Source organism: Petaurus breviceps, unplaced genomic scaffold (genome assembly GCF_028583685.1).
Source record: "Petaurus breviceps papuanus isolate PSGF00001 unplaced genomic scaffold, PetGlider_PUasm1.0 115, whole genome shotgun sequence".
NCBI lineage: Eukaryota > Metazoa > Chordata > Mammalia > Diprotodontia > Petauridae > Petaurus > Petaurus breviceps.
In genome coordinates, this window is record NW_027185612.1 from 352,724 (window position 1) to 380,021 (window position 27,298).

At 43.4% G+C, this 27,298-nt stretch overlaps 1 protein-coding gene across 1 annotated transcript in view; it reads left to right on the plus strand.

Annotated features, from left to right (window-relative positions):
- The window catches only part of KRBA1 (KRAB-A domain containing 1), a 48,878-nt gene that overhangs the window by 8,987 nt on the left and 12,593 nt on the right, over positions 1 to 27,298 (plus strand). The window contains exons 3-15 of the mRNA XM_069083057.1: positions 4,829 to 4,955; positions 6,163 to 6,279; positions 6,620 to 6,718; positions 7,480 to 7,635; positions 7,839 to 8,021; positions 8,890 to 9,030; positions 12,531 to 12,695; positions 14,525 to 14,680; positions 19,296 to 19,481; positions 20,472 to 20,645; positions 21,526 to 21,699; positions 25,735 to 25,896; positions 27,038 to 27,214. Coding sequence (XP_068939158.1) covers positions 4,829 to 4,955; positions 6,163 to 6,279; positions 6,620 to 6,718; positions 7,480 to 7,635; positions 7,839 to 8,021; positions 8,890 to 9,030; positions 12,531 to 12,695; positions 14,525 to 14,680; positions 19,296 to 19,481; positions 20,472 to 20,645; positions 21,526 to 21,699; positions 25,735 to 25,896; positions 27,038 to 27,214 — 2,017 coding nt within the window. The remainder of the gene's footprint in view (positions 1 to 4,828; positions 4,956 to 6,162; positions 6,280 to 6,619; positions 6,719 to 7,479; positions 7,636 to 7,838; positions 8,022 to 8,889; positions 9,031 to 12,530; positions 12,696 to 14,524; positions 14,681 to 19,295; positions 19,482 to 20,471; positions 20,646 to 21,525; positions 21,700 to 25,734; positions 25,897 to 27,037; positions 27,215 to 27,298) is intronic.

A 27,298-nucleotide genomic window follows, 5' to 3' on the forward strand; every position in this document is an offset into this window, starting at 1 on the left:
CTGTTTCTGATTGCAAAAGATTCCCATCCATTTGGGAGTTGAAATGCCCTAGTGTAGCTTCAGTTCAGTGACTGTCCTCATCTTGTCCCCACCTCCCCAACAAATAACTGGAATCTCATAAAGGGTGCTTGTGACCAGTAAAGGCAGTGGGTTGGTTATGTCTTGAGAGTCAAGGATAAAAATAAAAGATGGACAGCCTGAGTGCTCCATGAATATCCATGAAAAATTAAGAGAACTAGAGGAATATATTTAGAGTGGAGAGTAGATCATCTGTGGAGGAATTCTTGAAAGATGTGGAGAGGAATTGTACGGGATGAGAAGTCAAAGAGAGTAATTTTCTAAGTCCATATCACTCCTACCTCCACCACATCTTTTGCATCCATCCTCTTTCATCCAGTCATGTGCTCTGGTTCAGGCTTTCATGATCTCTCCCTTGGATAATAACCTTCTGAGAGCTCTCCCTACACAGCTGTATGATGGATGTAGAGATCCATCTTCCATATAGCTGTCAGATTGATAATCCTAAAACACAAGTCTGACCATGCCATTCCCCTGCTCAGAAATCCTCAGCAGCTCCTTTTAACAGAGAGCACAGGTTCCTAAACTTTCTTGGTTCACAGGATCTCCATCATTTTTTCAAAGCACACCTAAGTTCCTTTTATTAAGGAGTTAGGTCAAAACAATTTAATAAGTATTTATGCCCTAACAATTTAATAGTCATTTAAAAAAAATAACACATTGGGGGTGGCTAGGTGGCACAGTGAATAGAGCACTGGCCCTGGAGTCAGGAGGACCTGAGTTCAAATCTGGTCTCAGACACTTGACACACTTACTAGCCTGTGTGACCTAGGGCAAGTCACTTAACCCCAATTGCCTTCCCCCCAAAAAATAACACATTAAACAAATAGCACATAAATTGAAAGAAGTAATTGTTTTCGTGGGAATTGTGCCCCTGTTGGGCACCGCACAGCTTCTTGGATTTTGGAATTGGATGCCTAGCACTCCCTTCATTTCCTGCTCCACAGTGATTTCCACTTGATGCTTCTTTTTATCACAGCATTTCCCCAAAACCCAGCTTCACAAAGACAAGATGTAGCAAATGACAAAGTTCAAGAAGTTACTGGATGGTCCAAAGGACGAGTAAATGAAACCGTTTGAGAATGTTATCTTCGTTGAAGTAGCTCAATAAAATGAACTACCTGGAACTGGGAATTAGCACTCAGTACAGCATCAGATGACAGATGGCGTATATTGCTGTGTTTCCATCAAAAATTTAAACTATCCCACTGCCCCTGGGAGTTTGCATGCCTGGGAACTGGACATAGAGGATAAAACACAGTCTATAGTGAGGCTGGAGTCAGGAAGACCTGAGTTCAAATTCTGAAACGAGCTATATGACTGACTCTGCAACTCACTTAACCTGTCTGCCTCAGTTTCCTCAATTATGTTGTTGTTTGTTGTTCAGTCATGTCTGACTCTTTGTGACCCCATTTGGGGTTTTCTTAGCAAAGATACAGGGATGGTTTGCTGTTTCATTCTCCAGCTCATTTTATAGCAAACAGAGGCAAATGGGGTTAAGTGACTTGCCCAGGGTCACCCAGCTAGTAAATGTCTGAGGCCAGATTTGAACTCAGGACGATGAGTCTTCCTGACTTAAGGCCTGGTGCTTTCTCTGTCCACTTAGCCATCTAGCTTCCCTCTTCCTCGACTATAAAATGGGGATAATAATAGTACCTACCTCACTGGATTGTTGTCAGGATCAAATGAGATACTATCTATAAAGCACTTACCACAGTGTTTGGCATATAACAGGCACTTAACAGTGCTTGTTCCCTCTGTTCCTTTCTCCTTAAAAACCCTTTACACTCTGATTTCCACCTAGCTTCTTTTCTGGTCTTATTTCATGTTGCCTCTGCTCATGGCTATTGGCTGGACTTGCCATTCTAGCTTCTGCCTCTTTGTCTTGTCTGTCTTCCTCCCCCCCCCCCCCTTAAATGCCCTGTCTTTCCTCTTTCTGCCTATGAGCATTATTGAAATTCTGAAGGGCTTCCACTCCCAGACCAATTCTTTTGTGAAGGCAAACTATGCAATCTTTTGCCTCAGTTACTGAATAAGTATTGCCTCAGACAAACAGATCTGGGGAAGACCCAAAGGCCAAGGTCTCTCCCTGCACCAGGGGCCATCGCTGGTAGTTCTGACCAATGTCTCACCACTGGACTCTGATACTTTGGAGGAGAAGGTGAGGCAGATGACTCTTCACAGCCCTGCCTCACTTATACTCGGTTCACTTGCAGGTCTAGACATCACCCTCCTGACGTCATGGATTCTCTTCCAGAATGAGTAGCAACCACAAACAATGAGTCTTGTTCCTTGCCTTCAAGGCTCTGCTTGAGTGCTGCCTCCAGTGTGAATCCCAGCCCCTCCATACCACCAAGCTATTGAAGTCTTCTTCCTCGGTCTCATTTGTTAGTGTCTTGTATTCTCTTGCATCCATTTTATTTATTATCTCCCTCTGTAGACTGAGTTCCTTTGGAGTTGGAGCATTTCATTTCCCCATCAAAGCACTATGCTTTAGGTTTTTTACTTGATTGATGCCGATAGCTCCTAATTAAGAAGCTTCCTATCCTAATGCAGATCTATTCAGTCTTAAAAAGAGGCCCAAGGCATTTAGAGATTATTTCCTGTCACTCTACCTGTTTGTGGTAGAGGAAGGAAGGGAGTGAGCTTTTAGATATCACCTACTGTTATTCCTAGGGCCCGCTAGGTGACCTGGTGGATAGAGCACCTGGACTGAAGTCAGGAAGACCTGAGTTCAAATCTAGTCCTAGAGACTGACTATTTGTGTGACTGAAGACACTTAACCCTGTTTGCTTCAGTTTCCTCATCAGTAAAATGAGCTGGAGAAGGAAATGGCAAACCACTGCAGTGTCTTTGCCTAGAAAACCCCAAATGGGGTCACAAAGAGTCCGACATGGATATGACTGAAATGACTGGAAAACAAGTATGTGTTGTGCTAAATGCTTTACAAACGTCACATTTGATCTTCACAACTTTGGAGGTGGGTGCTATTATTATCCCCAATTTATAATTGAGGAAACTGAGGCAGACAGTGGTTAAGTGAGTTGCCTAGGTCATATAGCTAGTGTCTAAGGCTGGATTTGAATTTAGGTCTTCCTTAGTCCAGGCCCAGGCCTGCTCTGTCTTCGTAACTCTTTGGCTAGTTCTCAATCCACCATACCACATTGCCTCCCCAAGAGCTTTGTACACAGTAGGCACTTAATTAGTGCATATTAAATTGAATTCCTTGTTTGGAAATATGCCCCCAAAGTTATTAAACTGTGCTTACTCTTTGAGCCAATGCTATTAGGTCTATGCCCCAAAGAGAGCAAAGAAAGACAAAAAGGACCCACATGTTACAAAATACTTGTAGCATCTTTTCATCGACTGAATGTAATGAAATAATACTATTGTGCTACAAGAAATGATGAAGGGGATTGTTTCAGAGAAAGCTGGGAAAACTTACATGAACTGACACAAAGTGCAGTGAATGAAACCAGGAGAATGATGTATACAATAACAGCAATATTGAAAAGACAAGCAACTTGGAAAGATTTAGGAACTCTGATCAGGAACTCTGCTAAGTATAACAGCCAACCATAATTCCAGACAAGTCATGATGAAACATGCTCCTCACTTCCAGATAGAGAGCCGATGGACGCAGAGGACAGATTGGAAGATTTTTTTTAGACAGCCAATGTGTGAATTTGTTTGACTTGACTCTACATTTTTGTAATAGCTTTTGTTTTTCTTGTTTTCTCATGTCAGGTCAAGGAAGGTGGGAGGGGGGAATGTAGATCTGAAAATAAAATAGAATTTTAAATGAAATCTAAGATAATTATAAATAACAAAAGTAAAATAATTTCAAATAATAATAGAATGTTTAAAATAAATTGAATTGCTTGTTGAAGGCATTGAAGAGTTGCCTTCTACATCAGTGAAGGATGTATTCCCACGAGGATATCAAAGAGGTAAGAATCAAAGTAAAAGAACCAAAAATGGTTTGTTTTTTTTAGAAAGTATACATTTTTAAAAATCACTAAAAGGGGAAAAAAGCACATCAAAAATCAGTTTTGTTTGGAGAATGGTAAAGGGTCTTGAACTGAGTGAATATGATGAATGTTTGTTGAGTTATATCCTTTTGTTTTATTTATTTATATTGTTTTATATTATTTATATTAATATCCTTTTTTGAAGGATATTGAGTCTATTTGGCTGTGGCTCCATACTTACACTTAGATGGATTAAGGATAGGGAACTCCTCTTGTCTTTGGATTGTGTTCAGGAATTCTCCATGACCTTGGGGAACACCTTTGGTGAGCAAAAGTCACAAAACTGGGTCAGGGAATCATTACTTGGTCCCACAGGGCCACAAATCTTTGCATTAGGGAAAAAAAAAGATTCTGCATACTCCAGATGAAGTTTTGATGGGGGGGAGGGGGTGGTATAAATTCTAAGAAGTGTCACACAGGGAAGTGAAACATATTTAGGCACTATAAGGAAGAAACTTGAAGGCAGGGGATCCTCTCCTTGCCCATAGCCCCTGTGCCACTTGTGGGTTAGGTCATCCTTGGGCAACCTTCTAGGAGAAGATATCCTTTTACTGCTATTTGATACTCCTGGTTTCCTTTCAGGATATCTTAGGTGACTGTTTTAAGGGAACTAGGGCTGTCATTCATAGGTCAAGTCTCCCAGATAAAGGAACCAATAGTGCTGGGCCACAGGAGTGGGGCCGCATCCAGCTTCCCTAGTGACTGATTCTCCCCCACAGGTTCCCGTGACCTTTGAAGATCTGGCTGTCAAGTTTTCTGCTGATGAATGGCATCTCCTAGAAGAATGGCAGAGGGAATTTCACCGGGATGTGATGAGGGAGAACTATGAGACATTGGTCTCCCTGGGTATGAGGCTGGCAGAGGTGTGGTGTGGTATTTGGGAATTGTAGCCAGATGGACTTCCCACAGGATTTCAAGTCACATCTCAGAAGGCAGCATGATACTAGAAGACCCTCGCCCTAATTGTGTGACCTAGGGCAAGTCACTTCCCTTCTTTTGGGCCTAAATTTTCTTACCTCTAAAATAAGGAACTTGGAATAAATTTTTTTTTGGAGGGGAAAAAGCAAGGCAATTGGGGTTAAGTGACTTGCCCAAGATCACACGGCTAGTAAGTGTTAAGTATCTGAGGCCTGATTTGAACTTAGGTCCTCTTGACTCCAGGGCCAGTGCTCTATTCACTATGCCACCTAGCTGCCCCTAAATCAGGGTTTCTTAACCCAGGGTCCATGGGCCTTCAGATGATCTGTGGATAGATTTCAGGAGCTATATGAACTTGAATGGGAAAAAAAAAATACATCTTTATTTTCAGTAACCTTTGACTGAAATCTAGATGTTCTTTTAATTATTTAAAAACATTCTTATGAGGGGCCCTTAGGCTTTACCCACATGGCCAAAGGAGTCAGTCACACAAAGATTAAGAATCTCTGAATAGATGATTGAAGGCCCCTTTTAGCAGTAACATTCTTTGATTTCTGGACAGAATGGCAGGGGCTCATTGAATGGTATTTGTGTCAATAAAGAAGAAATGGAAGTATCCTATGAAACTCATTCCCTAACCTTGACTCTCCCTGCCATTGCGTTGGCCCTTTCCTAGGCAGATTTGAACTGCAGAACTCATTTGGTCCCCGTGAGGCAGGAAACCAAAGGGATTGGTCTATTTAACACAGATAAGGGAGGTCCTTTCTGTAATATTTACTGAGAGAATATCAGGTTTCTTGCTATGTCGCCATTTATCTAAAGGGCTTGCTGATGCAAAGATTATGGTTTCCATAGCATTTGGACAAGTGAGGGATTCTTCTAAAGATTGAGGGGACATGGGAAAATCTCAGACTAGAACACATGCATATGCATAGGAGTATGTGTGCTGCCCAAGGCTTTGTGCATAGGTATATGCCCACAGTTGTGTGTGTGTGTGTGTGTGTGTGTGTATGGGAGAAGGGAAGGAGGTGGTTCATATACTGTCTTCATGTTCATGCGCGTGTGCATGTTTATATGCACAGGAATGGTGCCTGGTTCCCCTTCCCAGAGTGAGGCTTCCTGTTCTCTTCCTTAGGGACAGCTCAACTGCTTCCACTCTCTGCATTCCTATCCCTGACAGAACCCCAAGAGGATATGGGGGACAGTGGCTATTCTGATGGGGAGTGGGAGAGGCCTGGTGGAAGATTCCAGGGTAAGTGAAAACGGGCCTCCACCTAGGCCACTCTGACCATCTGCAGGCATCCTCACCACCTGGCCTTCCACCCGGATCGTCTGTCCTTAGCCCTTCCAATCTCAGCTTCTCTGTGTCCTTAGTTCCCCAACCCCAGAGTATGAAACATTTAAAGATGTTTTGAGCTGATCCAGGCCTTAGTATCAGTAGCCTGAGTCTATACATGAAAAGTTCCCCTCCTCCACCCAAGTCTTGGGGGCTAACTTCTTGATTCTTAACCTTCGACTGGTGTCATCCTGGCCATATCTTTGGCAGAGAAATCTGGCAATATGCACACACCTGCCCCTCCTCTTCATCCCAGGAAAAGAGCTGGAGATCTGTGATGTTGGTGCCTGTCCAGATACCACCCAGAGAGCTCAAGCCTTGGATGAGGTGCAGAGCTCAGGTGGGGCAGGTGAAGGTAAGATTGACCGGACTGCAGGGAGTGGAATGGAAAGGCTGGAGAAAAGGTCCCTTTGTGGCATTCCCTGTAAGGTCATGGAGAAGTAAGGGGAGGGCTGGCCACCTTCTATAGAGAAGTAGGAATCAAGACATTTTAGGTTCTGATTCTAATTCTGGCATACATCACTCCTCACCTCCACCTCTCAGAGGTTGTTGTGAGGATCAAATAACATAAGACTTGTAAAGGGCTTAGCACATAGTAGGGACTATACATACATGTTAGCTATTATTTTTAGCTAGTGTGTCTCATTTTCTTGCAGGATCAACTCAGGTGAAGGGTCCTCTGTGAAACTTTTCCTGATTCTTTCCTGCCCCCAATTGTTAGTGTTCTCTCCTCCTCAGACTATTTTGTATCTGTAATTATCAAGTGTCTGTGTACATGTTATATTCTTCCTAGTAGAATGTAAGCCCTTTGAAGGCAAGAATGGTTTCATTTTTATCTTTGTGCCTCTGACGCCTAGCGTAGTGCCTTGTTTGATGTCTGCACTCAACAAATAACGAATTATTGAATTATTCTAAGATGTTGGGTGGGTCCCTTAAAGTTTCTGGGCCTCATCTTTTCATATGTTATCTTCATTTTTGCTTTTTCTGCCTCGAGGTTGTTGTGGCAAGCAAATGTGATAATAGATAAAAATTGTCTTATTATAATTATTAAATGCTGCTGCTAACAGCAACAACAGCCATAACAATGACAAAGATTATGTTCTTTGAACCTGCCAGTAGGTCAGCACCAGGGCAGCCTTCACCTCAATGCCCTAGTCCGTTTGGTGAAGGAGATTCCAGAATTCCTGTTTGGTGAAACCAAGGCTATCGATGCTCCAGAGACCCCTGAGAGCAAGGAAAGTGGTTCAGAGGGGGAGAGACTGAGCCTGGAAGGTGAGTGTGGAAATTACAGAAAGTGTGCTCCTTTTGCTGCTTTCACTGATTTTGTCTTCTTTATGGAAGATTTCATTCAGGCCATTGGCCAAAACCAAACTGAGCACCCATTGTGCATAAAGCCATTTATGGGACTACAGAAGACATGGTTCCTTCCCCTGAGGAGCCAGATGAATACTTACCCTCTCTTCTTTCCATGACAGCAGCCATGACTGTGGATTCCAGCCCCCTCCAGGGCTTGCTGAACTACCTCCCAGAGACCCCTGTCAGCAGGCCTGACCTGGCTGTCACACCAGCCAGCAGCTCATCCAACAGCAGTCTGCAAGGGGATGGGGACCAAGAGCTGAAGACCCCAGAGCTGGGACCCCAGACCCTGTATCCCTATGGTGAGATTCAGCCAGAGCTAAGAGCCCTTGGGACAAGGAAGCCCTAGGGCCTGGGCCAAGGGACTAAACTCTAAGACACCAGGACTCCTTTGGTCTCCATCATCTGATAGATAGCAGGACACTGAACAGATGCCTTCCTATTTGATAGGCCTACATTTCCTCTCCTAAAAAAAAAATGGGGAGAATGCTTCCTTCCTAATCACTAGGTGAGTAGTGAGAAAGTTAGGAAATATTTATTGAGCACACAAAGGTCATAGCAGATGGGCTGCACTTTGGAAATGAGACAGGGTCCCTTGCCCTCGAGATTTCCATTAGAAATGGAGTTGGTTACAGAGGCACAAAGTTAACAGAGATTATAATTGCATATGAACCCAGAACAAAGGAGTCAGTTAGCATGCATGCATAGATAGCCACAACAATAAATATTTATTAAGTGCCTGTTGTATGCAGGTATGCTACTAATCATGGGAAGGGGAAGGGTAAAGAGGGAAGATTGGATAAGACTTAGTCCCTTCATTTAAGGCCCTTAAAATTGGATGTCCAAGTGCCTTACCCATCAGTAAGGTTTATCCACACTGATGGTCATCTGTGATTGCTGCTTTTTCTTTGGTTAGGTTGAGTTCCAAGATACTCTAGACAAGGAAGGTGCCCTTTGGCACTTTTATGGGAACCATCTTGTTCCTTAGAGTTAAAGCAGAAGGGTAGGGAAGAAACCTCTCCTTTACCCCCCAAGTGAGATTCCTAAAGAGTTAGCCCACACTAAGGCCCAGAGCCCAGAGCTCAGCCACCACCCAGGCACCTGCTGTCTCAAATGGAATTTACGGGCATATCAAGAGCCAGAATAATTTCCTGTCTTCTCCTTCATTAGAACTGGCTACCAAAACTGGTCTCTCAGATGTCAGCAGGCATCCTAGTGGGAAAGAAAATCCAGAAACGTCAGCTAGCCAACCTAATACTCCTGGTTTCACTGGCACTCAGGAACAGAAGCAGTTGGGCACCATGGGACAAGGTGAGACATCTACTCTATCATCCTGGGACACATGAGCAAGGCGGAGGGAGGCAGTGCCGTGTAATGGATCAAGCCCTGGACTTGGCATCGGAGGGCCTGATGAGGGATGGCTCTGTCTAGGTTCAGCAGGAATTCTGATCTTATCTAAGACCAGAAAACCTGCAAGAACGTCTGGAAAGAATTCAAGGTCTCAGGCTTAATTGGAGTGAGAGTTGTAGAAGTTTATTGTTACGCTTAGAAGTGGGCAAGAGTCCTTTAGGGGACGTGCAAGTGAGAGGGGTACATGTTTTAGTTTTAAAGGGTAGGGCTGACCGCACGGAAGGGACCTCAGTGCATAGATAAAGGTTAGCGCTGACCTAGAGGAACTTGTGACTTTACTGCATAGATAGTTTAGATGAGATTTGGGCCAGACTGGAGGAGACATGAAGAGATTAAGTAAGAACAAAGGAGTCACAAGGTGTTGCCTAGGCCGAGTAGGGGAAGGGGCAGAGCCCGAGGCTGGGAAAAGGATTTCACAGATTACAATTTTACAATACAAATTGCAGTTACAATTGTACAAACTGGTTTTACAAATTGATTTAGACCCCAGGTACCCCATCAGGCCTGGGTTTGAATGCTACCTAGATCCATTTGGGACATTGAATGAGTTTCCTTTTTTTCAAAATTAGTTTTTCCATCTATAAAAATAAAGAGATTAGACCTGATGATGTCTCAGATTACTTCCTGCTCTATAGGTCTACAATTCTATGACTCGAAATCAGGAGATCCCAAGTTTAGAACTTGCCTTGCCACTACCCTGATGGACAACCTTGTAAATCTTTTTGCCTCACTTTACAAGGGCCTCAGTGTCCTTATTTGTAAAATGAAGGGGATTTTGAAAGTGATCTCTGAGGTGCCTTCCAGGAAAAACTTAAGGAAATATGGGAAAACTTATGTGAAGTGAAAAAATCAGAATCTAAAGACCGATATACACACTGAGTATGTAAAAAGTAAGCCTGTGCCCAAATACAGGGATGGATGGACAGACACCAAAGGAAGAAAATAAAAGATAAACTGCCATCTTTAGGTTGGAAATAGTGTTAAAGTTTGGTTTGGACTTGTGATTTCATTGGTGTAGTGAACTCTGGGTGTAAACATTCCCTCCACTGACTCAGTTAAGTAAGTGTCAGTAATTTAGGGTCTGAGAGCATTGCCTGGGAGCACTTGGGAGATTAAGTAACATGGTCACATAGCCAGTCAGAAGTAGGATTTGAAACTTTCTACCTCAAGGACCAACCCCCTACTCCAGGCCTTCAGGCCTTTACAACATTCGGTCTAAGGGCCACTTAGGGCTCTCGGGCCCCTGGCGGCATGCCAGAGGATTTCTGGTGAACTGTGGTTTTTCCCAAAATGCTTTCCCCAGAATCCTTTGTCATACTGCAAGCTACCTGAGAGCCATAAATGGCCTGAAACCCACAGGTTGTGGAGGCCTGCTCCACCCACTGTTTCATGCTGCCTTTTATTTATTAAAATTATAAATATGTGTAATTGATTCTGTTAGTATATAAAGTTAATTTCACAATATATTCCTCATTAAACAATAATTGACCTATGTATTGAATCCTTTGAATCTTCAGGAATGTCTTTTGAATTTGATGATGCTTAAAAATTTTCATTTACAGCTTGGTATATTGTTAAGCCATTAAATGATGTTCACTCTTAGGAATATGGCAATATAGAATCAGGATTCGAGGCCTGTCCCTTATGTTTCTAGGGAGCTTCACATTAACACAAAGGAGTATGAGTAGACTAGTTGTTGCTACCTTGAAATCAATCAATCAGTCAATTAATAAGCATTTATTATTATCTTTGAAATTGTCTTTGACATGGAAAACTTTGCCGCTTCCAGGCCAAACAGTGGAAAACTGCTACAAACTTATGTTTGTAACCATATGCTGTATTACTTGCTCCTGGAATATTTTAGCCACTCGCAAATCCATATTAAACTTCAATCCTCTTTTTGTCTACTCAGTCTAGTATGAGGGAGTAAATAATCTTTCATTGATTAATTTTAATTTATTTAATCCAGATTTTGCCCAGCTCAAATGTCGACATTTATGTTTACGTTTGCCGAGGGCTTTGCAGTTTACAAAGCTGTTTCACCTACAATATATCATTTACCTTCTCAATAATCCTGAAAAGTAATTAAGGGTAGACCTATTATCTACACCTTACAGGTGAGGAAACAAGCCCCAGAAAGGGTAAGTGATTCTTCTAAGGTCACCCACCTGGAAAGAAGTGGAGGCAGGACTAGGACCAGGCCCCCCACTCCTCTGATGCTGTGGGCTCTGCGTTCTACCACGATTCTTTTCCATAAAGGATGTGCCATGAAACCAGAAGCCCAATGCACAAAGAAAGCTACATTATATGGCTGAGCTACTTCTCTCTAGAGGAGAGAATCAATCTTATTGTAATCACCTACCACTTTTTGCCCCGCAACAGTCTTTGCCAATTTGTTCACTCATCTCGATCCTCATACTGGGTTCCAAGTGACTTTTGGCTATTTTTAAAAATTAGAGCCACCCTCAGAGGGTGAAGATTTGCCACCGTGAAGGATATTGAGCAGAATATGGTGCTGATGGCAGTTCCAAAAGAGGAATCCCAACTCTGAGATTCTGTAAGAGAACCGAGTGATGGCCTCATTGGAATAGGCTTATGGCCTCGAAAGGAGACTGCTTGGAAGGGGGTGGAACATACTTTTGAATGTTTGTGTTCTGGTGTTTGATTTTTAGAGATCAGTCTCATTTCTTTATCTGCACCTTATATGGTATTCTTAAAGGTCTCGGAAGAAAGGGCTTCTCCAGCCTCTCATTAATGTTTTTATCTTCTACTTTTTAAGTTGAAGGAGCTCTTTAGGTCTGATCTCAGACACTACCTGTTTCCTTGTGTTGCTGCCCTTAATATCACTGCCCACATTATCAAAATGGATACTTTAAAAAATACTGTAGCACTAAATCTTGGCTTTATGTTAAATTCTGTGAGTCAGTAAGGCAGAGCAGCAACACCAAAAGTGTAGAGCACTTTGGGGTTTTCCAAAGTACTTTTCCCTTACAACCCTGTGAGGCAGGTGTTAGTAATATTTTCCTGTAGAGGAGCTGAAACACAGAGATGTTGATTGACCTGTCCAGGGTCACACTAGAAAGTGTTAGGATTTGAATTCAGGGCTCCTAAATTCAGATCCAGTGTTTGTTCTTCTTTTCTTTCCTTTAAAGTTTTATTAATGCCCTTTGCATTTCCCTGATATATCCCACTGAACTCTTCCTTGTAACAAAGATAAACACTCAAGTAAAACTTGACAAAATGACAGCATATAGTCACTTCCATTGGCCCTCACCTCTCTTAGGATAGGAGGGAAACCTCCTGTCCTTTGTTCTCCAGGACCAAGATTGATTATGGCAAAATAACTCGAAGAACCCTGGTTTTTGCACTGACTTTGTGTTTGCTCTGACAAACTTCTGTAGGAAGTCCTAGCCCTCTCCAAGGCCTTATCAACTGCCTGAAGGAAATTCTTGTCCAGGGACCCCAGCACCCCCGGCCTCCTGTTACTGGATCACTTCCTCAAAGCAGTGCAGGGGATATGAGACTAATGATCCCAGACCAAAGCCCCAGGGGCCCACCCTGGACAGGTGAGTCACATACAGCCAGTGTCCCTGAGGGCCCTGGCTCTGAGGCCTGGGCTCCAAGAAGAAGGGCAACAGAGATGCTGGTCCAGGCTGTGGCTGTTTTGTGTTCTTGGAGTTGGGGAAGAACTTGATTGAGAAAGCTGGAACCTTGTTTCTAGGATTCCTTCTGTGATTTAAGGACCTCTAAGGAAGAGGGAGCTGAACCAGATTCCCTTCTTAGAATGATTCCTCACCCTCCTTTTTCAGTCTGTGATTCACCTGTGAACTGACCATGACCCACCCACTTTGGGGTTGGAGGGGGATGGCCAGAGTCATGCCTAGCCAGCTATCCAGTGGTCCAGTACGTCTGTCTATTCGACCAGTATTCAGCCAGTTCACAAGAATTAGTGAGCACTTAGTATATTCTTCATGTTGATGTTCAGTCATTTTTTAGAGAACAGACTTGTGATTTCATTGGCATAGGAAATTCCCTCTGTCAGCACAGATCTGCACCATTTCTGCAATTTATAATCATAGAGAATTGCCTCAGGTTAAGTGACTTGCTCAAGGTCACATAGCCAGTGAGTATGTATGTACCGTGTTTCCCCGATAATAAGACACTGTCTTATTAAATTTTTTGGACAGAAAAACACCAGAGGGCTTATTTTCAGGGGAGGGCTTATTTTAATGAACATTGACAGCAATTTTAATAAACAGGTAAATGTGAACAAAAAAATGTACCTTTATTCAATAAGCAAATCACTGGGGAAGAACAGGATGACGCGCTCACTGCTGCAGCTCTGATTGGATGCAGCTCGGAGCGCGGCGTGCATTGTGCATTTCACCCCGGGGGGGAGGGGGGGAGACGGTGCATACAGAGGGTACCATAATGTAGCGTGTAGTGCAGGGGATCACCTTCACTACAGTAGCAATCTCAATAGGGCTTATTTTCGGGGGAGGGCTTATTTTAGAGGAATCTTACACAGTAAGGGGAGGGCTTATTTTCGGGATAGGTCTTATTATCGGGGAAACACGGGGTAATATAAAATATATACTTTACATTCATGAGAGTCAGGGAAGCTTGTGAGAAAGAGAGTTGACCTTGGTGTCAGGAAGCACCTAGGTTTAAATCCTGTCTCTGACACATACTGTCTGTCTGACTCTGGTCTGACTTGAATTCTCGGAGCCCAAGGAAACTCAAGAAACTCTGTAAGTTATGGAGCAGGTACAGATATGCCTTGGTGGAGGGAGTTTCTTCACCAGGAGTTACATATACCAAATTAAGTCACAGGTCTGGAAAAACAGAATATAGTTTGTATATACCTCCATACACACATGTACATACATATGTACTACATACACACATATCAAGGTCTGCAGAGGAAATGACATTGACTAAAGTAAGGTAGTTAATTTTTGGCTCCCAGGCATAGGAGAACTATCCAAATTCCAGCCTCACCAGCCTGCTGCCCCAGACCTCCATGTATCATTTATGATGCCATCTTCCTTTTAACTTTGTGTCACACTATTATATCTGTTTTCCAGCTTCATCCCCAGCAAATAACCCTGTGGAGCAAGGACTGGTATTGTTCTTACTATCTTTTAGATGGGGAAACTGAGGCGCATGGAAGTTGACGAACTTAGATATTGACTTTCCCACAGGACCAGGCAGTAACTTACTAGGAGTGCTAGAACTAGAACCCAGGTCTCCAGATCCCAGCCCTAGACTCTTCCCCACTCCCAACTCCTGTAACTTCCCATTTCACACTCTACAGTCCCTGTGACTGAGGGTCACATAGCCAAAGAATGTGCCTGTGGAGTTTTGGCTAAAAGCCTCTTTTTTCTTCCCTTAGTGAAGGCAGAAACCATTTCAGAGAATTCCCCACTCCAGGGCCTGCTGAACTGTCTGAAAGAAATTCCAGAAACTGAAGCCAGATGTGCTGGCCTCCCAGGAGGAGGGGTACAGCAGCAGAGAAATGGTCCAGGCACTTGGCAGAAGGATTCTGGAGGTAAGGGGTGGATTATCATTCATATAAACCTTGGCCTGGCAGCATGTGGAGGGGCGGTAGAGTGCTGGGTCTAGAGTCAGGAAGACCGAGTTCAAATTCAGACTCAGACACATTCTAGCTATGTGACCCTGGGAAAATCACTTAAACTGTCTGCCTCAGTTCCCTTAACTGTAAAATGAAGATAATAAAATAGCACCACCTCCTAGGTTTGTTGTGAGGATCAGCAAGGTAATGTTTGTAAAGTCACATACAGTGTCTGGAACCTAACAGGCATTTAATAAATGCTTGTTTTCTTCCAGTTCCTGAAATGCTTGTTTTCCTTCCTCCAAATAGGCCTGTACCTACCCTAGATTAGTGATCCTTAGTGCTCTTCGAGGGCTATCTAGGGCTAAGAGTGAACCCAATTTGGAGCCTGTATGTCATATGCATCTAACCAAGTAAATACAGAGGCACATCATAAGCACTCAGAGAATACCTCGTGTTCTGTCGTGTTCCACTCCTGTATTAGGAGTTGTGATGGAAATTAAGAATGAGAAAGCCCAGGCCCTGACCTCCAGGAATTCACAGGGAATTCAACAAGAGAGACATGACATAAAGAAAAGGGAAACAACAACATATTTGTTCAGTCAGTGGTCAGACACTGGCACTTAGAGATGGGAATCAAGGCATGGAAAATCCCAGAATTATTGATGTTTGACTCTGGACTGTATGAGCACATTTAATTAACTTGCATTAAGTTCTCTTCTCCAACCCCCGTTTTTCACTTGCTGTTTTATGTGGAAAGGGGATTAAATTTGTTCTCCATGACCCAGGAAGGTTTACCCAAATGAAGGGTTGGAAATTCCAGGGTGCCATGCTTCAGTTCAGTATTTTTTAGAAAACTTACAAGTAGCAGCATAATTTGGTAGAAATCGATCAGCAAACATTTGTTAAGAGCTTTTGGTGTGTCCAAGGTGTCAGACATGTGACCCAGGCTACATGTCCCCTGTGGGCTGAACCAGATTAAAATGTGACTGGGAAAGATTTAACAAAGTAAAAGAATATATAATAAAACACAGGCAATGTTAATTTGTGGCTTTCTAAGTCAATATATTGCTGTTTGTATTTGAGTTTGATATCACTGCTATATGCCATAAACTGTGCTCGGTGGGGGAGAGAAATACAAAAGTTTGACACTCCTTGCACTCAAGAAGCTTATATTCCACATGTGAACTTGTTTTTGTTTTTAAGTATTTTGAAAATTGTATTTCAGTGTAATTGGTTTTCTTTGTATTTTATGTATTTTATTGTATGCATTTAAAAATATTATTTGAGAAAGGGTCCTTAGGCTTCACCAGTCGGCCAAAGACTCCCACAAAAAAAGATGAAAAACTCTTGGATTGGGGGTTATGACATATTGGTGACTGGGGAAGGAGCTGTGGTCTGCTCTGGGCAATAACAGGGATTGTTTGCAACAGCAGTGGTAAATTTACTTAAGTATTGTCCTCTGAAAGAGAAGGGAAAAGCTAGGGGTTGGGGGAGGTACACAGGTGACATTGAGGTCGGTGGTAGGATGCCTGCACTGATTAAGCCCTGGTGTGTGACATCTGAATGGGACAAAGCCTGGACTAGGGGCTGGCTGGACTGAGGGAGAATTGACTCATTCACTCTCTAATCTAGGGCAAATCAGGCACAGGGTGAATTCCTAAACTGAGTAGATTAACTATGCCCAGAATGTGTGTGTCGGGGCAGGGTCTCTGAAGGTCTGTGCCCAGAGGCTTGCTTTTCTTGGTGTAGAGAGATGGGCAGTGGCAGAGGAGATGGAAGGTGGCCAAACTGGCCAGCCTCTGGTGTCCTGGTGGAGAGTGCCGGAGATGGAGGATGAGGACCTGGCTTCAACTTCTGACTGAGATGTTTGCTAGCTGTGCAATCTTGGATGGTTCACTCAGCCTCAGTGGATCTCAGTTGCACCTATGATTCTATGAATTAAAGTCAACTGGAAATGAAATTGTCTGCTTTGTAGGGTGGTGAGTTTCCCCATAGGATGAGAACTGGAAAAAACTTTAGAGGCTCAACTTCCTCATTTTACAGGTGAGGAAATTGAGGCACAGAGAGATTAAGTGACTTCCCTACAGACACATAGGAAGTAAGTAGAAGACCTGAGATTCAAACTCAGGTCCTCTGACTCCAGCTTATATGCTTTTTATACCATACCATACCATGCCATACCATACCATGCCATGCCATGCCATGCCATGCCATGCCATGCCATATTATACTACATAGTACTGTACTATACAGTACTTTTCTAGGGGCTTCTGAGTGAAGGCTGGATCAACATTTGTTGGAATATTTTTGGATAGGCACTAGACTAGGTGAGCTCTGAGCTCCTATCTCTGATTCTATGATTATTTTCATTCTACAGTGGGATGAAGGAGAGAACTCTGCATCACCAACCTTTTCCATTTACTAATGGACAGCAGCTCAATTGTAGCTACATAGCAGTAGAGAGCATTGGAATCCATTTCTCCTAATAAATGAGATAATACAAGAGGAATCTTTGGGTGAGGATGTTAGCAAGTATAAACTAATGTGTTAATGAGGTGAGAACGAGAGTGCAAGTTGACTTGCAAAGTTGATGAAAGCTGGTGATTTTATTTAGGATTTTCTGTGTCTTTTCAAGTTTCAGGTTTGGGAGTAGGAGAAGAACTCAGCATCTGCTGTAGCCTCAGGTCATACTGCTTTAGGACTGATGGCTAATTAAAATGTCAAATAAATACACTTGTTTCTTTCCTGAGTCTGCTCATAGCAGTTACCACAGTTTGTGGCCAAGCTTAGGGCCAACAGCCAACAGAGGAGGTTAGGGAAAGCTGGAGAAGAGACTTTTGGGCTGTGGGCAAGAGTTGAGAAGTTGGCTCTGCCTTAATGGTTCTTTCTACAATTCAGTTCAACAAACTTTTACATAATGCCCACTCTACATAGATACAAGACACTGAGCTAGCTTTGGGAGATATAAATATTAAATTTGATACAGCCTCTTACTTCTAGATTGGGGAAGGCAGTGGAAAAGTATAATATATATGCAGAGAAGATAAGTGTATACATGTACTCTTGCATCCAGTAACACTGATCTCCTGGTTGTTTTTTAAACAAGACACTCCTCTCCACTCAGGAATTGGCTCTGGGGGTCCCCCATGCCTGGAACACTTCCTCCTCTACTCTACTTCCTGACCTACCTGACTTCCTTTAGGTCCCAACTAAAATCCCACCTTCTACAGGAAGCCTTCCCCAACCCCTATCATTCTAGGACCTTCCCCCTGTTAATCATTTCCTATTTATCCCGCATTCAGTTTGCCTTGCATATATTTGTGTATTGTCTCCCCTATTAAATTGTAAGCTCCTTGAGCACAGGGAATGCCATTTGTCTTTTTTTTGAACCCCTAGTACTTAATATAGTACCTGCACATAGTAGGTATTTAACAAATGCTTATTGATTAATTGGTAAGTATAATACAAGGTAAGGAAATGATGAGGAGATCAAGAAAATTTTCAGACATAGTTCTCCAGGAAAACTTGAGGAGAGAGGTTACTTTCACCTGAAGTGAGGCATTAGGGTAGAAGGAATAAGGGAAGGCTTCAGGAAGGTGTTATCTGAACTGAGTCTTAAAGGAAGATAAGGTTTCCACAAGATAGATATGGAGAAGGGAGTTCATTTCAGGAATGTAGAATGACTTTCAATGTGCAAGTTTGGGGAGCTGTTAGTGGTGATTTGGTTAGGATGTAAAGTAATGTGAAATTAGGCTAGAAGGTTTAATTGGAACTAGATTGAGGAAGGACTTAAGTGCCATACTAAGGAGCTTGTATTTTATCCTAGGGAGCCACTGAAAGTGGTTGAGTAGGGGAGTGACACAGATTTATCCCTTATTTCTGTAATGTTGGGGAGATTGGACTGGAGAGGGGAGAGACTGAGGTAGGGTGACCACTGAGTTGAGCTGGGAAAGCTAAGAACAAGAATTTGAGCTTTTTTCAGTGTTTTGGGGGAAAAGAAGTGAAAGCGCTGCTTCTGGCATAGGTAGGACGGTCATCTAAACTGCAGAGAAGAGAGAACTGTTCAACATTAATTTTGCATCTGTTTTCTCTGCCAAGGAGAGTGATGTTCAGGCTGGAAAGGATGGAACAAATGCCTAATAGGGAGTTTGTTAGCCAAAAGCAGTAGGGACCAGTGAGAGCAGCTTGATGCCCTTGATGAGTTCACGTCACCAGACCTAGAGGAACTACATTTAACAGCAGCAGAACTGGCAGACGTAATCCTGAGTCACAGTCAGGAATCTTTTAAAAATGATAGAGAAGTAGAACCAGGGAACAGAGAAAGGAAAATCTGCTGATTTTTTTTTTTAAAGGAAAGAATGGAATCTGCAAACTATAGGTCAGTATATTCATGCCAGTGGAAAAAACTGACTTCAGATTCCAGGATCTCGGTTTAAATCTTCTTGTTTCCCTCATTTCCCTTTTTTGGGTTGTTGTAGGGTGATAGGGGTGTGCCTCTGTGCATTAGTGCAGAACCTAAAATGAAGGCATTATAGATTAGATGACCTCCAAGTTCTATCCTAGCTCTAAACACACGATTCTTTTGCAGTTAAGATGGAAGGAACCATTGAGGATGCCTGGGCCCAGAGCCCTCAGAGCTGCGTCCCTGACACGCCCACTCCTGTGTCCTGTGAGCTCAGTGCACTTAGCCATGGCTCTTCCACTAGTAGCAGCATGGAGAGTGATGGGAACCTTGGGGAGCCAGAAGTGCCAGGTTGGACCCCAATGAACCAAGGTGAGCCCTGGGCACTCGTGCAACAGGAGGCAGGGTGGAAGCGCATTAGTCTGGGTTGGGTGCATCATTTTCCTTGTCTGTCAGGTCTGTAAACTCTCAGTAAACATCTCTGTAAACCCATCTTCCTGCTCACAACTACTCTGAGAGTATATAGAGAAAGAACTGGTCCCTCTTCCCTGGAAATAAAGCCTGTCTTTAATTTTCTGATAATTTATTAGTTATTTGAGAATCCCAGAGACTTTTGGCTCTGAAAGCTCTCCACAAATTTTCTGGTTTCTACCTTTATCTTGAGAAAGAGCAAACCTAGCGTCACAGGAAGGACATTTGCATATTCCAGTGGTAAAGAATCTCTATGTTATGAAGTGCACCCCAATCTCTAACCCAGATCCCTCATACTGCACATTAAGCCCACTTCTGGCTTAATCTTAAGTGAAGACAGAACATGATGTAACCAGAAAGAGTATTGGCCTGGAAGCCAGCAGACCTGGGTTCTGTCACCTAGTAACTGTGAGACCTTGGGCAAATTACTAAATGAGGGAATTGGATTAGATAATCTCTAAGGAGCTTTTGTTCTGATTCATTGAGATGGAGAAAATCTAGAAACCATTGATGGAGTGATTCTCTAAGGACCTAAAGACAGTTCTTGTTGCCTTTTTTCACTCCTTTCATATTCAGCTATTCCCTACTCCTTTGCTCCAACAAGCTGGTTGTTTTCACAGCCTTCTTTTTTGTAATGATTTAATGACTAATATGAAGCTAAAGTCCCCCATCTTCTTAGTCCTTGTCCCAGAGCTGAGCATGGGGCTCTTCCCTGCATTATTAGATAGGAGAGTCAGTATTGCCTGTAAGGGCATTCCCTTACAAACTGGCTTCCCCAGGGCCAAGTTCTCCTTGTGGTCCTTATGTCGAGGCCTGGAGTCTGGGATGGTGTCAAGCACCCATGGTACCTTGCTGATGATGACAGTTGTATAGGGATGTCTCTTGTCCCAGCTGGCAGTGCCCAGAGCTCACCCTTGGAGGCCCTGGAAACCTATCTGAAGGACATCCCCATGAGCAGATCATTACAACCCCAGCCAATGAGCAACTACTGGTGCCTGAACCCTGGACAGATGGAGACAGTTCAGCGAAGGTCTGATCCACGGGCCCGGAAGTGGAACGTGGAAGGTAAGAGTGTGGTGCTTGTCATAGAAGCAGTGAGAGATATTAAGAGATGAAGGAGAGAGAGGCCTGTCTGATCCTAACTGGGACACCCCAGCAAAACCTCAGTCCCCACCACATCCCCAGGGTCCTCCTCTGGGTCCCTGATGCAATGATCCTACAAAGGGAGGCTTCCCCTGCCTTACTAGGGTGCCCTACACAGGCCTACCCTCCCCAGACAACCCCACAGGCTCCTCTCATCAAAAGGCATCTGTCCCATTCCAGCCTCACAGGGCCTTCAGTGTTCTGCTGTGAACTTGGTAAATGAGTGCTTGCTGAGTATAAGAAAGAGTACAAGTGGGTTAGCAGGTTACCTCATCCAAGCAGCAGTCACATGTTAACAGTGGCCTTCAATGCCTTCACTGAAAGAAGTGACTAAAGGGACTTGTAGGCCCTGTGGCAGCTGTCAGAGCTCTTCTGAGCCAGGGATCAAACAGTACCACTGAAGTAACTGGCTTCTCTGCTGTTCTTTGGATTGTCCCTGACAGTGGTACAGTAGAAAGCATGGCTGATTGGAGGTCAGAGGACCTGGATTTGGCCCCAGCTATGCTCTTTGTGACTTCACTTCTCTAAAGTTCCTCATGTGTAAAATGATGAGGATGGACTAGGTGTCCTCTAGGTCCTGACCCCGTGACGCTGGACTGGTTTTGTAAGCTAGATTGTAATTGAATCTGGGAATCTGGAATAGACATAGCTAAGCCATTTCATCTTCATGCATTGCTGAGGGTCCTTCAGTATGTATCTAGTCCCTGTTTCTCCCACTCTGGGAGGGAGTTTTCACCTGGGCAGATCACTAAAGATTATTCCTGGACCAAAACCTTGATGATGATGGTGTTTTTCCACACAGCGGTGACCACAGGTTCTCCCTCTTCACTGGGGCCACATGGCTGTGTGAAGGACCTCTCTGTTCGCCACTTGGGCCTCCTTAACACCCCCAATAGCTTCTCATCAGCCAGCAGCACAGATGGGGACCTGGATCTCAGAAGCCCAGAAGGGAGCCGGGGTCGATGGTGCAGGGAAGGTGAGCTGGACCTCCTAGCTGTGTCTTCAGTTGTTCAGATGCGGTGAGGGTGGGAGACGAGCTGGGAGAGGTAGGAGTGGTTTTGATCATCTGGTGAGGAAGGACTTCGAGGACTCATTCCATCTCTTTCCCTGTCCCTGTCATGGGGTAGTGTTTCACCTAATTGACAAGGCACAGCTATCTAGGGAGTGCTTGAACTGAGTGAGGAACAGAATTACTTCCTGCCCACAAGGAGTTTCCAGTCTAATCCAGCTGCCCATTAAAGGCTGTAAACAACAGGACCAAAGGTGACTCTGGAGTTTCCATTTCTCCAGTAAGGCTCTTCTCCCCCACTAGAGTCTCACCAGAACTTGCCTCTGCCCCAAGGATGCCATATTCCTTGCAGCTTTCTCTTTCAGAGTTCATTCCTGTGTCCACTCTTCATCTCACAGAGCCACTCTCACTGACCTCCACTGCCACTTCCAGAAACCATCCCTCAGGCAGGTTGTCTCTTTCAAAGTCTATACGATTCACTTGTACTGCTACCCTTGCTGTTGCCATCTAATGACCCCCAGCTCATTCAGGGACTTGAGCACCACCTGACTCCTGTGCTCTGTGTTCCTTGCTCCCCATCCCCTGCTATTATCCTTGGGAGATCAGGCATAAGTATTGAGATTGGCAACTGCTCTAATAGTTCGACCACACAATTCTTTAACCTCCTCCACTCTAATGACTTCCATTTATGCCTCACTTAAGCTACACACTAACCCAGTTGGACCTTAGACCTCATTGTCTCTGGGGATTGCACCGATTATAAGGTTCAAAATTTTGAAATTCCAACTTCCAGATCCTACTTCTTATCCTTCTGTGTCTCCCACTTCCTAGTTCACACTGAACCTACCCTTGCCCTTATAGCAAGCCATCCTTCATCTCCTGGTCTTTATTCCCCTCTTTAGTTTCCCTTGCCTTCTACTTATCCTTGATCCCATATCCTTCCACTTTAAAGTTTCACTACCTTAGTCTCTTGCTTCCTATTTCAGACAAAATCACATCCTATAATCTCATTCAAACAGGTCTTTGGCACTTCTTGAGAATCAAAAATCACAGAACCTCAGAGCTAGAAAAGGACCTCTGAGGCCATCCAGTCCAAACCAGTACCTGAACAAGAACTCCTCAGTGCTTTTTTTTTGCCTTTGTTCTAAAGTTATAAAAATTTCCCTTTAACCCTCCCCCTGCAGTGAACTTTTCCTTGTATTTAAAAAAACACACAAAAACTTTTAAGCAGAATTGACTGACAGAGTATAGTATCTAACAGTGCACATACCACATTCTATATCCATAGTCTCTGCCTTTCTACTGAGATGAGGAAGGAATCATTATCAATTCTCTAGGACCAAGATTAGGTACAGTGGATAGAGCTAGGAATAGTCAGAAAGGAGGCCAGGAATACCTGAGTTCAAATGTGGCTTCAGACACTTACTAGCTATGTGACCCTGGACAAGTCACTTAACCCTGCTTGCTTCAGTTTCCTCATCTGTAAAATGAGCTAGAGAAGGAAATGGCAAACCACTCTAGTATCTTTGCCAAGAAAACCCCAAATGGGAATCATGAAGAGTCAGACATGACTGAAATGACACAACAACAAAGGACCAAGATAGTTCAACTAATGAATTTTTTTTAAATTTACTTTTATAGGTCTTCCTAATTTATGGTGAACAAAAAAAAATTGTACATGAAACTTTAGATCTCTCTTATGAATAGCTTCCTTTTCTTTTTAAGTATATAAGTTCAGCTTGGAATTTTCAAAGCTGTCTTGCTTGTTTGTGCTTCTTTCTGGCCTTCTTTTTATATTCTTCTCTTAATTAAAAAAAAAAGACACCTCAATGACCCTCTTTTTTCTTTTCATTTTTTATCACTGACCTCCTTGAGGTATAGAAGTGGAATTTCTGGGTCAGAGTAATTTTATTTGTATAATTCCAGATTGCAGCCAATTACTTTTTAATTGCCAAGTCCAATGGCCTTTTTGTTAGTTCTCATCCACTGTGACCACTTCCTGCCACTAGATCCTTTCTCCCTTTCCCGGGCCCCCCTTAGCTTCAGAGACACACCATTCTCTCCTGTCTTCTATTCCATTCATGTCTCCTTCACAGTCTCCTCTTCTTTTTTCCAGCCTTTCAGTTTGTTTCCTGAGAAGTTCTGCTTGACTCTCTTCTCTCTTGGCAGTCACATCCACTCCCAAAGCACGTTGAACCACTAACATTTAGATGGGTCTCAGATATTTTCTTAAGTCTTGATTCTTCATCTGTCCTCCATACCCATAGATCTATGTAAACCCAACTGTTTGCAGAGTATCTCCACCTGGATGTCTTCCAAATAATTCAAACTCAGTGTGTTACAGTCTGAGGTCATTATCCTCCTAAACCTGTTCTTCCTTCCAATTTTACTATTTCTATTCATAATACCACTATTATTTGCCCTTTTTCCCTTATTTGAAGGCTCACGGTTATCTTTGACTCTTCCCTTTCCCTCAATACCAGTACACAAATAGTTACCTAATTCTGTAGATTCCACTTTCTACAACTTCTTTCCCAGCCATCCATCCCTTACTCTCTGTTCCCACTGGCCCTCATTACTCCTTGCCTGAATTCTCAAAAAAAAAATCGTAGACTATTTATCTGGAAGGGATCATTTTGTCCAACCCCTTCCTTTTACATATGAGTAAACTGAGGCCCAGGGAGGTGGTATCTTGACAATATCACACTGCCAGTAATAGAAAGTAGATTTAACCTCAGGTCTTCTCGCTTTAAATACCATGCTATTTCTACTATTATCATACTGCCTCACAAGTTTTTCTACCATAATTCGCTTCTTACTCCAATCTGTCCTTCATATCACTGCCAGAACAACCTCTTATATACAAAATTTTAGTATAATTCAAATAACTAAGTCTTTGCTGTCGTTCTGTCCTGTCTGACTCTTTTTTTTTTGGGAGGGGGGGAGGTAAGGCAATTGGGGTTAAGTGACTTGCCCAAGGTCACACAGCAAGTGTCTGAGGCCAGAGTTGAACTCAGCTCCTCCCAACTCCAGGGCCAGCGCTCCATTCATTATGCTGCTTAACATTCATTGTGCTGTCCAACTCTTTATGACCCTGTGGACCACAGCATGCCAATACTACCCAGAGAGTTTTCTTGGCAAATATACTGGTTTGCCACTTCCTTCTCCAGTGTATTAAGGCAGATAGAGGTTAAATGACTTGCCCAGGATCACACAAGTAGTGTCTGAGGCGAGGTTTGAATTCAGGTTTTCCTCACTCCAGGTCCAGTGCTCTATCTACTGAGCCACCTAGATCTAATCTAGTTTTTCTGCTTAGAAAAGCTCAAACTCCTCTGTCCTTTCAGGCCTTCCCAAACCTGGTATGACTCTCCCTTAATATGCTCTACATTTCTCCCTCCACCACTATGTTTGTTCGCCCCCTGCTCCCCAACTCCTGCCCAGCATAGACCAGACTATTATGGTTTTCTACCTTTGCTCACATCGTTTCCTAGGCCAGGAGTGTTCTGCTTCCCTCCTCATTTGTTGAATTTAGCTCACCTTTCAAAGCCCATCTCATCCAGAAAGCCTTTGATCCCTCTGTGGTTAACAACCTTTCTTTCCTCAGACAGTGCACTTCACTTTGTAACTAACACTCTAAGGCACTTACTAGGTAACAGTGTCTGTTACAGACTCCTCTATTTGATGCCTTACTCCTCTAACAGATTGTAAATTTCTTAAATAGCAGAGACACTTCTTACCTAAACTTTCTATCTCTACCAGTACTGAGTACAGTGCCCTGAATGCCGTAGGTATTTAATAAATATTTGATAATGTGCACTGTCTATAAAATGAAGCCAGGACTAACAACGACATTTGGTGCTACTTGACCCCGGTTTGACGAAGATGCTTGGCCATGTGCTTGTGAACTCCTGCCAGCCTGGGCAGAGATTTGGGGGATCAAAGGCCCAAGATTTTCAGATTCCAAACTGCATAACTAGAGCTGAGATTGTTTGGTTTCTGCAGCAAGTCCAATTGGGAGCTCTCCTCTCCAGGGCCTGGAGAACTGTCTCAAAGAGATCTCCACAAACAGGCCCCACCTCAGCCAGCCTGTGTCATCATTGGCCCCAGAAGGGGATGGGGTATCGAGAAGAGTGGAACCCAGGAGCTGGGCTTTAGACAAGGAAGGTAAACCAGAGATTACGCGTGTGTGCGTGTGTGTGTGTGTGTGTGAGCTCGTGTGCACTTATGTCTATGGGATCAGGGGAAGGGAGGTCCTAACACTTGCTGAAGTGAACTCTTCTCTTTCAGAGACTTGTGATCTGGTCCAGAATTTAAGAGGAGAAAAATTCCATTTCAAAAGATTTGTCATTCAAACCTGAGTGAGACTGAACCATTAGGAGTTTGTGGCTAACTTGAGCCAGCCTACTACTTAACCATTTTGGAGAAGAGGAAACTGAGGTCCCCTAAAGTGACTTGCCCGAGAGCACATAGGAAATGTCACAAGTGGGACATGTGGCCAGATCCTCTACCCCCAGGGCCAGTACTCTTTCCTGCCAAAGCAGAATGAGTGTGTCCTTTAATTTTGCCAGCGTGGTACTAACATTGACCGGTGCTGGTTTTGTTGACTTTCTATGCTGCCTTTATCTACATCATTGTAGTAATTGTTCATTCTTTAGACTCTGTTTTCTTTGCTCCCAACAACTTTCTGCAGGGCCCCCATGTTTCTCTGAATTCTTCATCATTTCTTATGCTGGGCTGTTTCAGCTCTATCACAAAGCACCTCAGGCCTGGGTTCTAAGCCTTCAGCAGCATCAGTGGCCCCTGTGCTTACCAACTAAGTCTCTTTTAATTCTGGGTGAATTGGCAGGACTGGCTGTGCTATTCCTTCACTCCCAAATGTCCTGGCCCATTTCCCAGGGGAATAAAAAGAGCCATGTCTAGAAGCAAAGAGTATCCTGGAAGATTCTAGGGGCCAGAGCCCCCTGAGACTATGACTAACCTTTTTAAAAAAATTATTGCTTTTTTCTAATTACTTTTCATGGATTTTCTCACCTTCTCACTCCTTCCCTCCTTTCCATTAAAAAAATTTTAAAACAAAGAAAACAAAATCCTCATAACAAATATGCATGGTACAGCAAAACAAATTCCCACATTGGCCATGTCTAAAATATATGTCTCTTCACTTTAAGTTGATCACCTACCTCTCTCACAGAAGATATAGGTAGTAGGTTTAATCTTTAGTTCTCTGGAATCAACACACTTGTATCCTTTTAAACTTAGAGGCTGAGAATGGAGCCAACAGATCTGACTTTCTTGTTGCAAACAGGACTGGGGGGTGAGCCCCATGACTCTTTCTGTTCGAGGCAAGGTGGAAAGGAAGTACCCTCTGAGAGTCTGAACCTTGGCATCCCACAGACCAGAATCTACAGCTCCTTTGCTCACCACCAGACTGGAAACAGAGACAAGATAACTGAAGCAGGGCCTTGGAAATGCCTTGGGGAAGGTGAACTTAGATTTCTTTGTATGCGTACCCTAGTGGCTCCTTTAGAATATGCTCTTCTTGAGGACAATATTGATCTCTACTACA